The 13,554-nt window shown below is 32.8% G+C and overlaps 1 protein-coding gene and 1 non-coding gene across 6 annotated transcripts in view; both read right to left on the reverse strand.

Moving 5' to 3' along the window:
• Positions 1–2,291: 2,291 nt before the first annotated feature.
• Positions 2,292–2,352, reverse strand: LOC142425157 (U7 small nuclear RNA). Its single transcript, XR_012779522.1, has one exon. It is a non-coding gene; the product is annotated as a U7 small nuclear RNA (small nuclear RNA).
• Positions 2,353–2,634: 282 nt separating this feature from the next.
• NBEAL1 (neurobeachin like 1) overlaps positions 2,635–13,554 on the reverse strand; it is a 175,686-nt gene continuing 164,766 nt past the window's right edge. For 3 of the 5 annotated variants that reach the window (XM_075529601.1, XM_075529600.1, XM_075529604.1), the window contains 2 exons: positions 12,449–12,584; positions 2,635–10,032 (listed from right to left, as the gene is read on the reverse strand). In XM_075529601.1, the coding sequence (XP_075385716.1) occupies positions 9,931–10,032; positions 12,449–12,584 (238 nt within the window). In that variant the 3' untranslated portion in view covers positions 2,635–9,930. Of the gene's footprint in view, positions 10,033–12,330; positions 12,585–13,554 lie in introns of those variants that run through there. The other 2 variants (XM_075529603.1, XM_075529602.1) reach the window with 2 other exon arrangements.

Here is a 13,554-nt window from a genome sequence, read left to right on the forward strand (position 1 = left end):
TATTATCTATCTGTATATTATTTAACGGTTTATTTCTTGAATTATATATCTATCTTTATAAATATATTTATATATAATTACTAGCAATCTGGTTTGTCTCTCTAGAGAACCCTGTCCAATACAGTTATATATTAGGAAACTGAGAAATAAAGGCGTGGAACTTGTTATCTGTGAGAATGAGCAGAGTGGTGTATTGCTGTCAGCTGCCATCAAGCTGATTCTGACTCATAGCAATCCCAGGAAGCAGAGAATCACACTCCAATTTTCACGATTGTGTGACAAGTAGACTCAAAAACCTAAACCTATTATCGAGTCAATTCAGTCTCATGGCAACTCTACAGAACAGAATAAAACTGTTCCTTCGGTCCCTAAGGTTCCTGAGACTACCACTCTTTATTGGAGCAGGCCACCTCAACTTTCTCTCAGGGAAGCAGGTGGATTTGAACTGCTAACCAAAAGGTTAAGCAGCCCGATACTTCACCCACAGTAGATCATCAGCCTTAATTCCGAGAGCTACCATCTTTCAGTTACGAGTCCAGCATGTAGCCACTTGTGCCACCTGGACTGGATTACATATTGCATTAATTGGTGAACTTGTACTCTAATTACAACTCCTACGTAATCAATATGGGGGGAATATCCAGAGTATTTGCATATACTTAAAATGATTACAGTTTTGATATAGATTATTTCTGCAAATTTTTCGAGATTTCAGTTTTTTCAAGTACAAATTCCAGACCAGCTATGTATTTCTTCAGCTGTAAAATTTGATTGTGCATCAATGCCATTTCCAACCTCTTTGTCATGGTGCTCCTATAAATATCAAGTGCTTTCCCATCTGTACATATCTGACTTTGTTCGTAGTATGACAAATGCGGTATATTCAGGAACTAGTTGTTCCAGGTTGAATAATTAAATCTTCATTTTCTCTTCATACCCCCAACAGCGCATGCATGCGGTGACGTAGTGCATTACACATTCACAGTATTTATGCCATTGTTGCCTAACTCCGTGCTTCCCCAAGTGGGTGATACCACACTCTGGGAGCAGTGAAAAGACATGGGAGGGGGGCAGCTAAGAAAACAGATACCTACATTTTACCTTTTAATTGCCAGGGTAGCTAAGTTGTTTTCCTTTTCATTAAAAGGGGCGTGAGATAGTTTATTGTGCCAACCTGGCACATGTGGGGTTAATTGAAGGGTGGAGGGATAAATGGCTTAGTGAGCCAGTCTTTCTAGCTCTCAGGTCTCTTCCTTTGTGATGGTCGCACCAGGGTGCAGCGGTCTTAGAAGTTCTCTGCTTCAGCTTGCATGGCTGACTTCCTACAAGACATCCCCAAGGAGAAGCCACATGGACCTACTCCGATGCAGCCCTGGGTGCTGGAGCACCCATGTGGAGACCCCTGCCAGCACTGAGATGCTTACACATTCACTGACTCGGCTTTCCTCCTGCAGTCGGCATCATTGCCTCTGTTTTGTGAGATGGAGGAGGGCTTTGTACACTGATGTTAGACATATGGGTTATGTGGGCTTGGGCAGCACTGGGTTGGGATGTTTTCCTGATGCTCATTTAACCTTTATAGAAAACTCTGTCTTATGCATGAGTTGCTGTGGATTTGTTTCTCTAAAGTCCCCAGACTAATGCTGCAAGTCATTGAATCTCTGCAAAGTTATCATTGAAATATCTTTTAGTAACTACAAACTAAATACATAAAACGCTATGTACCTAAGTGTCTTACAAGAGCCCGTGACAGCTGTTAGAGATGGAAAGAGAATATAACTATCCACTATTACTGTAACAGACACATTTATTTGAAGCTTGGTTTGGTTTTCCTGGGCTTCACAAAAGCAAAGTGGTCTCAATTGAACCTGTAACTAACCTGTCTTTGATTATCCAATGACTGAGGAATCTCACCAGATGAAGGATTGCAAGAGGTTTTCAGTTCTAGCAAAGTTTCTTCAATAAAATTGTAGTATAGTACATAGATGGTGCTGGGCTAGGTAAAGTTTAACGTTCATTTCTGTTGTCTTGTTATTCTGGATCTAGAGACAAAAGTACAAGCAAGAATCTGGAACAGAGCTTGGCTTCTGTCTTAGTATGTCTTAGGTTCTATTAGCCTTAACAAAAAACAGGATTGTGACAATATTAAGAGAGTCAAAATATGACAAAATAGCTAATTATGAAAGTAAATAAAGGTTTAAAAAAACCTAAATGTGTTATGTGGTTAACCATAAATGGAGATTTATAGCTATGATCATTTGCTGGGGAAGTAAAATAATTTTGGGGGTAGAGGAGGGTTTCTGGAAAAACCAGAAAACCTGCTAGACAAATTCTAAAAGAGCTGTAACACTAATTTTTTCAAGGATAAATATGTGCTGACCAAAAACTAGTCAATGAACATAACATTTATCTTGTGCATATAGGACTGCATAAGGAAGCAGCAGTAATTAATCAGTTGTTTTATAAGTACAATATTCAATTCCTTGCCTACTCAAATAACTTTGCCAGCGCTAAGTTCTAATCAGGCACTACAAATTGAGAAACAGATCCAATACAGAAAGTAACATCCTTTTTTTATTATTTGATCCAAATCCATTTTCATATACAAAGTTATTATTTACAAAATAAATGCACATTCTTTTAAAATTGCTAGAATACAAATTTCCAAGAGACTAAAAAAAGTGCAAATATTTCAATTATTTTCAATCATGCTATACAGAAACAAATCTAGCATTAGCTCATATACATACAATGACAATTAAAACAGCACTCAATGTAATAAAACATACATCTTATATAATTAATTCTAAAAGAAGTAAGGAGATATTGCACCAAACAGTAACTTCATTGACATGAGAATAAGAGTCGAAACTAGGTATATTCTTATTATCTTTATTAAATCTAAACCTTTCTCAACTTGAAAAATCTTTTTGGCATATAAATATATTATTGAGTCACAGTTTGTAGATCAATAATCAGATATAAATAAGGCTTAAGATTCTCTTTTTCATGGTCAATTCCAGTAGAATGAGAAGGAACATCTTAAATAACTACACTTTTTGAATTCCTTAAATATTTAAGTAGCAGCACAATTTACAAGTACTTTTAAAATGTTAAACCGTTCTGGAATTTCAACTCTGCCCTTTGCAGTGACGACTGTGTGTAGACGCATTCAAGTTACTGTCGTCCCTTTCTGAGAGAAGCGCCTAGGATACAACCATTTCTATTAAATCTGGTCCCAGAAAAACTGACCAGAGAGGTACATTAAATACATTTTTGTTATTTTGTTGCCTTATTGGTTTCACTTTTATAGCAATGATTCTAATAGAAAATGGCTTACTGGCCAGGTCCATTGATTACTTTATGCAAATGTTTTACCTCAAGTCTAACAAGTACACAGTGGGGGGGTCGAGAAAAGCTCATCTGCTACGAGTTTCTGAATAAAACGGAGCAGGCACATGGTGTTCTAACAACATTTTCCCCCTTTTGGTAAGATAAGCAGTAGTCACAAAACTTTGTGATGTGTTTATGAATTAGTTTTTGAGAGTAGTAAAAATAGTATTGGAAATTAAAAAAAACTAAAATGCAAAAGATCTAACAGTAATGTCATTTATGTTATACAAAATTTCAAGAGGACAAAGTATAGAAATAAAAGTTATTAAAAATTACTAGGAAAAGAAATTATAATTCTAAATGGGAAAAAAAGTTATTCTCTTTGATTCCTATTTAAAAACTAAGAGGCTGAAATATTTCAGTTAAGCTCAGAACTGAAGTCTTCCTATAAAACTACTTTTCAGTGTTTAATTGAATAAAGTAATTTTAGCATTTTAAAGAGCAAAATAATTAGGTAACACTAGGCAAAAGCTTCCTTCCCTTGAAAATGCAAGAGTAGCATTTATGAACCTGTAGGTTGTGCCCATGAATAAATTGTAAAGCATAATGAATGCTTAGATATTATGGGGAGATATTTCCAGAAAAAGCAACAATGATTAAGCATTTGCGACATGTTGAAATCTACTGAACATTAGCTAACAACAACACTGACCACAAAAGAATTTGTTTGAAAGATATTATAAAAAAAACCCAAGATAGTTCCAACTGGAATATATTTCTTTTGTAAAAGTTAATATTTTAATAAAATAGTTTTTTTCAATCTAAATCCTACCCTGTTTTCCTATTTTCAAATTACAATGATTTGAAAACTACAATCATTGTCTACACTCCAAAGTTACTATTTTTAGTGAGACAATTATCTTATTATGAATAGAATGGAAGCGGGTGTGCACACAACAATTCTCCAACTGGAAACTGAGTAGGCAATTCTTTCAATGACAAAATCATGATGTTACCATTATTGTTCTATTTTTAAATGATGTTTCCAAAGAAACAATAAAACTGTACCATGAAAAACAAATGTTGAATTAGGGACTTGGTACTTTTTTCCTTCTGTATTTTCAAACCATAATAATGGTCAAGACAGCAAGACAAAGCTGAATACATTTGGTCTTGCCTTCCTTTACTTATGACAAAAATCATCGCCTTTAGAGGAAACATCCACCCATGAAAACACCAAAGAAAGTGTTTGATGAGTAACAACAACCTGCCAGAAAAGAATCTGGTAACATAGCCAACTTTGATACAAGTATATAATATATAGAAAATCTCATAACTCCTTTATCTGAAACACCCTTCTGCTTTTAACTTAAAAATCTGAATTATTTCCAGTTTCTCAAACTCACTGTCAATTCTGACTCAAAGTGACCCCATATGACAGATTAGAACTGCTCCTGTGGGTTTCTAAGACTGAAACTTTTTACACGAGTACAGAGCCTCATCTTAACTCCTGTGGAGCAGTGGGCTGTTTCAAACTGCTGACCTTGAAGTTTGAGTACAGTCTTAACACATACTCACTACTCTACCACGGCTCTAATTTAGGCCTAAATAAATGTTAATGTATTATTTCCTACATTACTTCTCCATGTGAAACATTAAAGAATATTTTCATATAGAAGCTGTAAATACAAAATGCATCAGAAATATTTGGAGACATTTCCCAATGTTTTTAATTATGGAAGTTCTATATATTATACACTTCTAGTCTATAAAAGATATACTTGTTTTAAATTAAGTGTTATTATGCTTTTTATTAATACTTTAAAATATTACCTAACTGTACAAACTTTTCAGATAGCCACTAAGTACTATTAGTAAAGAGAAACACTTTCCTCAAAGGCAAATATTAGTAAAAATTCAAAGGCAAAAGCTCTGAAGAGAGTTAATAATAAGAATAAAGAAACAAAAAAGGAAATTTGGTTTCTCTGGCCTGCAAAAAAAAAAAAAAGACCCATTCGAATAAACTTTTAAATAAAATATAAGTTAATGATTAAGCCATAAATATTTTAATATGTTTAATTTTTCAAATAAGCCTGTGTATGTTTCATCTGATTTAGAAAGATGAATGGGCACAATTTCTATAAAGAAAAATATATTAAGATATTACATAGTAATCTTGAGATTTTAAACATGAACAACCCAGCAAAGAAATTCCATAAGTCCAGACTAATGCCTAGACATATATAAATTTCTAAAACTCTATAGACAAGTCTGATTGCCATGAACAATTAATAAAAATAGAGGGTTCAAATGAAATATTGTATGGCCAAGTAAACATAGTAAATCATATTAAAATAAAATTTATGACAGTTAACAGTCAATATTCTAGATGAGGTCAAAGTTAGAAACAAACACATGAATTGGAGAATATTTAGAATAGATATTTGTAAAAATGATAATTGTCATTTATTGGGAGAAAAAGTCTTAATTATTCAGATGAATCATAATTGGGACAACCTATGAGTCTGGTTGATTCAGAAAAACTCGAGAGACTAGATTTGGAAAGGATAATATTATATTCCATTTCTTATGACCCAGTCAAAAATTATATGTTGTAAAAAATTATATGCTGAATCTTGAAGATATTTATGGAAGGCAGATTTTATAATATATATGAATTGGGCAGCTTTTATGCACACAGATATTGTATGTTATTTAATATTCATATTTAATATATTCCATACACATAGCTTTTCAAAGATGGTAAAAACAATGGAACGTACATAATAAATATACATAAATAGAAGATAACCTCTTTAAACTCAATTAAAATATTCCCATTAGTGATTTAGTAATAATATAAAATGTACATAATGAAGATCATGTCTATCATCACTAAATAAAAATCTAGCGTCCAAGTTAGTAATTTTCTCTGCCTCCTGCCACTCAAAAATAAAAGCAGTTTTAAGTTAAGATTCAACCTTCAAATCTATGTTCTAACTAATTATGAGTGCAGTCATTTCTTTCAGAAGCATATAATGAATTCTCAGTACCAGTTCTTATAGGATAATTTTATATGTATTATATAGAGGAAAAGATGAAGCCTCACTGATATTTCTTGGTTATGACTAAATGAATTGGCATTTTCTAATATAAAGAGATGCATGGGAACCTAAAAGCAGCAAATAGAAACTTCTTCCTGCCTGACTTGAACCCCCATAGGCATAAATGAGAGAATTTAAAAACTAGTCAAGTTTCACCTTTACACATTTCTGATGCTCTGATCTAGTTTTCCTTTGCTCCTCCAATTTCATGAAGTAATGACAGGATATTGAATGGAGAAGTTGAAAAAAATTTAAATAAACTTTGTTATTATCTGAATGAGCACAGCTATATGCTTTAATAACTTGGTCTCACTTTCTTGAAGTATCTTAATATAAATCTCTCCTGGGTGCTAAGATCTTTTATTTCCATAATAGCTAGTAGCCAGAAACAAAAACTGGTGAAAACTTCTGCCCAGACGACAATTTATAACCGTCAAGTTGAGATATTAATTCATCAAGTAAAATGCCCACTGATTTAGATACAAATTTCTTCATGAAACAATACAGAACAAATTTCCACAGACAGCATCTGAATACACTCCGCCGAAGTGTGTGTCTAGTGGTTTGCTCTAATGGCTGTGACTGTGGTGGCTTTCTCATTTAAGAGAGGGGACAGTACCCCTGCTTGCCAGTCTGCTTAGCAGCACAGCCGGCTTTTACAGGAGACCTCTTCTCACAGGTTTTCCATTTCATACACACACCAGGGGAGAAGCAAAAGCAGCTTGCACTGTTTGTCTTGCAGTGAGCTATTAAAAAGGCGACAGCCATTCATCCTGAAGAGTGAAAGAGGGGGCACTGCCAAACACCTTTCCCATACCACATTCAGCATCAAGCTCTGGACTTTGGCAGCATTCGGTGTTATTTTAGGTTTAATGTGTTCTTTGGTATGATTTGGTAGATTATTTTTGGCGTCTGAATATGCTTAAAATGTTGCCCCATATAAACTACTGATACCTGCTTTTCACTTTACAGAGAGTTCATAGGAATGTTCTACTTTTGGAAAGTGGGGAAACCTAACATTAAGCTATCTGTACTACTGCATTTACTTATGAGATAACTTTCAAGTTCCATTCTTTTAGACTGTTGCTAGTACTCTCAAAGATTTTTTTGTTAAAATTTCACATTTCAAAAACTTGGTTAGAATGAAAAAAAATAATTCCACAGGTGGGAACATCCAGTAGTACTGCTAGAGTTGAAATATAATTCTAATGTGAACAAAACGCCTTCCCATTTTGCTAAGCAATTAATACTGCTTGTTCAGTTTCTCAACCTAAAAAAGCACAATAAAAAAAAAAAATAAAATAAAAAAGCACAATAAAACAGCATGAGCTTAGCATATTTTTACTGGTAATCTGAGTTAGATTGATTGTGTTGCCTATAAGGCAACAACAAAAATCATCAAAATCATTATTAAGGGACCTTAGGCACAGAGAATAAAGAAGACATTCTTATGAAAAAATCTCTGAACAAATAACGAAAAGATTTTCAAAGTTTTGATTTAGAAAGGCCTTAAACATCAATTAGTTTTAAAAAACAAGTAACAATTTTGGTGGTTATGCTGATGTGAAATCCCCCCCCCAAAACTATAAAATAAAAACACAGAGTGCAATGAACTACTAGAAGCAATCTGTCACCAATATACCTACTTCTAGGGACTTGTTCTGAGGCGTTTTCAATACAAATTCTTGAAGGTCTCAAAAAGGAAACCTTCAGATATACATACAACAGGGCTACAAAAAGTTCACGGAAAAGGAGAACAAGAAAAGAAACTGGAATTTCCCATGAACTTATTGAAGACCCTACATGTTCTATTTTACACTCCCTGAATTAGTTTATTTCTCAAAAAAATCTTTATTAAATGAAACGTAAGACTTTTTTTGAAGCTTAAGATTTAATGTGTATAAAAGGAAAAAATTAATTACTAGCCCTGATTCATAATAAACGAAATCTATTAACAAAAGGACTTCCCTAAAGAGAATGCTTTACTTTAAAAAATTAGGTTATTCACTCAGAAACTATAAAGAAAAAGATTCAAGATAGTGTGCTCAATAGAAAGATGAACTGCAGGGAAAATGTATTAAACCTTTAATTAAGAAGTCAACTGGACTTTAGAAAATTATGACACATGGAATAGAAAAGAATATTGTTATTTTAAGTAGCTGTTATTGTACAGGTTATTCTCACTCTTCTTTATTTATGTGTGTGCATTTAGTCCCAAGCCCCTTTATTCTCTGAAAGCACAGGTAACATACAAATTTTCTACACACTTTCAGGGGATGCATAAAATCCCCCCAAATTCAAGACATCTCAGATTAAAAACACTCATTCTTTGAAAAGTGCCCTGCTTTAAAAAAAAAAGTTCACTGCACTAACTCAAAAGACGACCTTATGAAAACATGAAGAGGAAGAATTTCTTTGAATTTCAAATTACATAAATGAACCTTTCACTTTAAAATCTTGAATAATACATAATGTAACACTATCCTATATACAATAAAACCAGCAGTTCAACATAGCATGAAATAGAATTTCCTATTTTAAAAACCCTGTATCTGACTAGTTTTAAGTTAAGCAGATTTTTTCAATTAATTCATCAATTACACACAAGTCATAGGTAAAAACGTATTATAGATGGATATTATTATTAGCACTTCCAATTATTGGAGAATATATCCATATTTGCTTAGGGAAAAAAAAGCCACAATATTTCAAACTTTGAAGATATAGATTGTGCTATAAATGCTACCTGTCAAAATCACAACCAGTGTTTTTCTTTAATTATAATCTAAAATGAACTACATCTTTAAAATACATCTCTAGTTTATTTTCTTCCTCATCAAACTTCATTAATGAAGGATAATGTTTTTTAATAAATTCTAATAGTAATGTACTAAGTATTGGTGGGATGAACTAATGTAGGAGAAATATTTTAATTTTCATATTACCATGAACACTAGGAATTTATACTAAAATTGAAACTCCTAATGCGCAACTGATGCCTTCACAATATTACTTTCAATCAGGATTTTCATAAAAAAATAGACATTTTTTAATATGGTGCTCAGCAAATAACAAAAATAATTAACTAAAGAATGTATTCAAAACCATGTCTCTCAAATATCTCAGTCACTTTTACTTTTTATTACAAATACCTTATATTTTGCTGTTTAGACTAATTGAACTAGGCCTAATTTCATTTTTATAAATAGACTAGTAATTCTTAGGAATAGGTCACTAAATCTAATCAAATGTATTTGCTCACATCCACATTAGTACAGACCAAGAATTTGTTAAAATTGGATTCAGTTACTGATTGATAATTTTTAAATAGATAATAAATATTTATAGATATGTCATGTATCAAATTTTGATAATCCCTAAATAGTTCTCAAGAATAAAATCCCTAAAATATTTCAGGTAGTTGAGAGATATGGTTAAAGTGACAAAGCAATAAATCAGGTTGAGCTATCCATGACCGAGACAGAAATAACAATCACTTGGAAGCTTGAGTATTATATTCAGTTTCTCCAGCTGAAATCTGGCTGAGTCGCTTGCTAGATCCCCACAACTTTCGAGACAGCTGACCTGTACGCGTCTGTTTAAAGGAATCCAGAGAAATGAAGGGCAGAAGTTACTAAAGGGAAAGAAGACTAAATGAAATTGATATATATGTCACTGATTTTTGTAGAATGAAAGGATAGGTTTTATTAGAATAATTAGCATTTTAAAGATTCTTGATTAATAAATACTTTAAAAAAAGATTCTACATTATATCTTGCAATTGAAAAGGCCTAATAAAACAATGCGGGCATATAATGTCCTAGTTATGTCAAATTTACCAGACTTCCTTGTTTCACGTATTAACAAAAACGCACTTGGCTTTGATAAAATAAGCTTCACTTATGACCTCAATTGAGCTAAGGAGACCAACAGATCTGAGTTTTCTCTTGAATTTGTAGTACTATCAATCAAAAAGATTTTTAAAAGTAAATAATTTTTGAGAAAAATATAATTTTAATAACCATTATGATATAAAGAGTTCAAGAAAATAATACTTATTAAACAATACAATGTTTACAGGCAATTTAGAAAAATTTTCTTTGAAGATGAGAATCCCATTTTATATACCATCAAATGTACATCACTAACATATACTTTCCAGTAACTTACTTATTTACATATCAAATAAATCAGTAAGAAAACAAAATAAAACACCCTTAAAATGTTTAATTTCTAGGTCGGATAAAAACATTATTCAAAATGAAACAAAAAAAACCCTGGGAAATATTTCTCAATCTTAACAAATAGTTAGCCTTGATTTTTATCATTACAACCTACTTTCAAATGTGATTCCTCCTGCCACCCCTTTTGAATACGCCCTTTCCTGGTACCCTTACTGCAGTAATAAAACCAAGTCTCGCCAGGGGCTCTGACATACCTGCTGTGCCTTTTCATTCCCAGGTGTATTTTGTGAAACATTACTTCTATTACTCTATTACTACACTACCACATTTTTAAGTGAAAATTTCACACTGGTATTAGAGTATGAAAGTGATACATGATTTGAAAATATACAAACACGTTTAGATAACATATATCTTTAATGAAATATGCCTTTTCATAACTAAATATTGATACACTTAATATTTTAGTCACATGTATAATATAAATTTGATTTGAAGAGTCTGAGCTTGAGCATCGAATAAAATTATTAACTAAACAATAGGATTGTTTCCTAAAGTAGACTAATAATTCTACTGGGTTAGCTGATCTATTCAAGGGTGTAGAAAACATAGAAATAGTTTTAAGTTAAAATGTATGTACAACCAGATTCTGTGTGTTATAAATTATATAAACATTTCAACAGGGAAAATTAAGTGAACTTCAAAATATTATAAAACATTAATTAAAGTTTTAAAGTGAAGTGTCTGAGGCGTATTTTTCCAATCATGGTGTATTTTTCAAAAACAACTGCAGGTAATGGTCATTTCATTTAAGAAGTATATTAGCAGAAGAGAGCAGGGCAATTTGGGGAGGATGATTAATCAAGAAACTTAATGTTGAATGGAAGCATACTTAAATGATAAGTGAAATACTGAGAAATTACTGGCATTGGGGGACTATTATATCTACAAACAAATGTTCTTAGCACTTTATCTAAATTATTTGTTAAATTAATACTGTGAAAGAATATCATGACTAAAGAAATCTTGAATTTTTAAAAAATGTTTCTGATAGAAGATATCACTGACACTGTGGTAGTAATTTTTTCTCTTTCAAACACCACTAAAGATGTCACATTGTTAAGATTTCTCAGAAAAGGCAGATGGTGATGCTAAAAATTTTATCGTGATTAATTTGATACTATGCAATAAATGACATAGCCACATTGTTTCCAGAATATGCATTAGATTAATGATATAAGAATAGTGCTGAACTGATATAATTTTGGCAAATAAATTGACAATCATAGGAAACTTTTGAAAATAAGCAGATTATAGGGGGTATATTCTTAGTTCAAAGAATTCTTGCTTTTACAAAAGGACAAATGACATACAGTCATGATGGATAGGTGTTAGACTAAAGAGTTATATTTTTGAGTCTATATTGCATTTTTCATAAAGGCTTTTAAAAATCTAGGATATGATATAGTATTTCTATTCGCAGAGATAGAGAAAATAATTTCATCATTCTTACAGAGCGGTAGTTAGAAACTGCCAAGTGTGTGTGTGCTTTCAACTGTATCCGAATATAAATACCATCCTTTTTTTTAAGTGCCATTCTTTTTTTTGTTGTTGTTGTTGTTGGTTTTTTTTTTTGCTCCCCGCCCCCCCTAAGTGCCATTCTTAAATAATAGCTTTCCCCTCCTTTTCATTTACTAGTCTTAGAGAAATCAAATTTGTTTTTTAATTTGTCATCCACAATGGTGACTTCTGACTCATCTGGAACAAAGGAGAACCAAAGGAATCGACAAGAGAGCGTGAAAGTAAATTCTTGACGCTAAGTTTTACCTCCGCTGGCTTGCCAACACCCACTACAATCAGTTTGCCATCTTCTAGTCCTACAAGAATATGGCTGTACTCTTTGGTTACACAGAGACAGTGGATGGGCAATCGCATGGCTAATGGGCTGGTGCTGAGACTCAAACTAGAAGAGAAAGAAAAAAATACAGACATGGTTAAATGTTTATATAATATATTCAAAGGATATTAAACCTGGAAATAACAATCTCTTAGTCTGCTTTGCCTTCTAATTTTATAAAAGTTGTAAGTTGAGAAAGTCTAAGTGACTGACTGGGAGAAAGATGAAGCGTCCCCGTGAAGAGTCAGAGGAAGTTCTACCCTGTTCTGTGGGCTCGTAATGAGTCAAACTGGACTTGATGGCAGTGGGTTGAGACCTTGCTGTAAAATGAGGTTTCAAGTTGGACAAAGAGATATTCCTTCAAGTAGAAAAGAGTATTAAAACCTTAAAAGTCTGACTCATTTACAGCACAATTTAAAATTTATTTTTAAAAAGCTTGTCATAAATTAGGTGAAGGTTTTTCAGAACAGAGCAGTTTTACATTTAACATTTCACACTCATTTTGTTTTAATCCATTCATTGCAAGCCTCTCAATGTGCAACCACTTATCCCACTTCCTGTTTCATGTTTCACTCTCCCTCCTTTCCTAACCCTCAGAAACCTTCTACTTGTGTGAATGCTGCCCTTTGATCTGAAATAGTTGTTAACAAAGGGTTGAGTTCAGCTTCAGACTTGGAAAGGTGACTAAGGGACACAGTTTTTGGTGTTCAACCATTTTTTATCTGACCAATAATTCTGTTTGTTTTATGAAAAAATGATTTAGAGTTTTGTCACACATAATTCTCCCACTTTGTCTAGAACTTTCTCCTGTGAAAGTTGTCAGAGCACTGGGTAGTGGTAGCCAGCCAACATCTAGTACTCATGGTCTCTGGGTTGTGGAGACTGGTGTTTGTGAGGTCCATTAGGCCAGTGGACTACTTGCTGTTTCCATATGACTTTTGATTTTCATCTTTCTTCTTTCCTCGAAATGGGAAAAGACCAACAGTTGTCCCTTAGATGGCTGCTCAGAAGCTTTTAATATCTTAGTCGTAACTCA

Source organism: Tenrec ecaudatus, chromosome 13 (assembly GCF_050624435.1).
Source record: "Tenrec ecaudatus isolate mTenEca1 chromosome 13, mTenEca1.hap1, whole genome shotgun sequence".
NCBI lineage: Eukaryota > Metazoa > Chordata > Mammalia > Afrosoricida > Tenrecidae > Tenrec > Tenrec ecaudatus.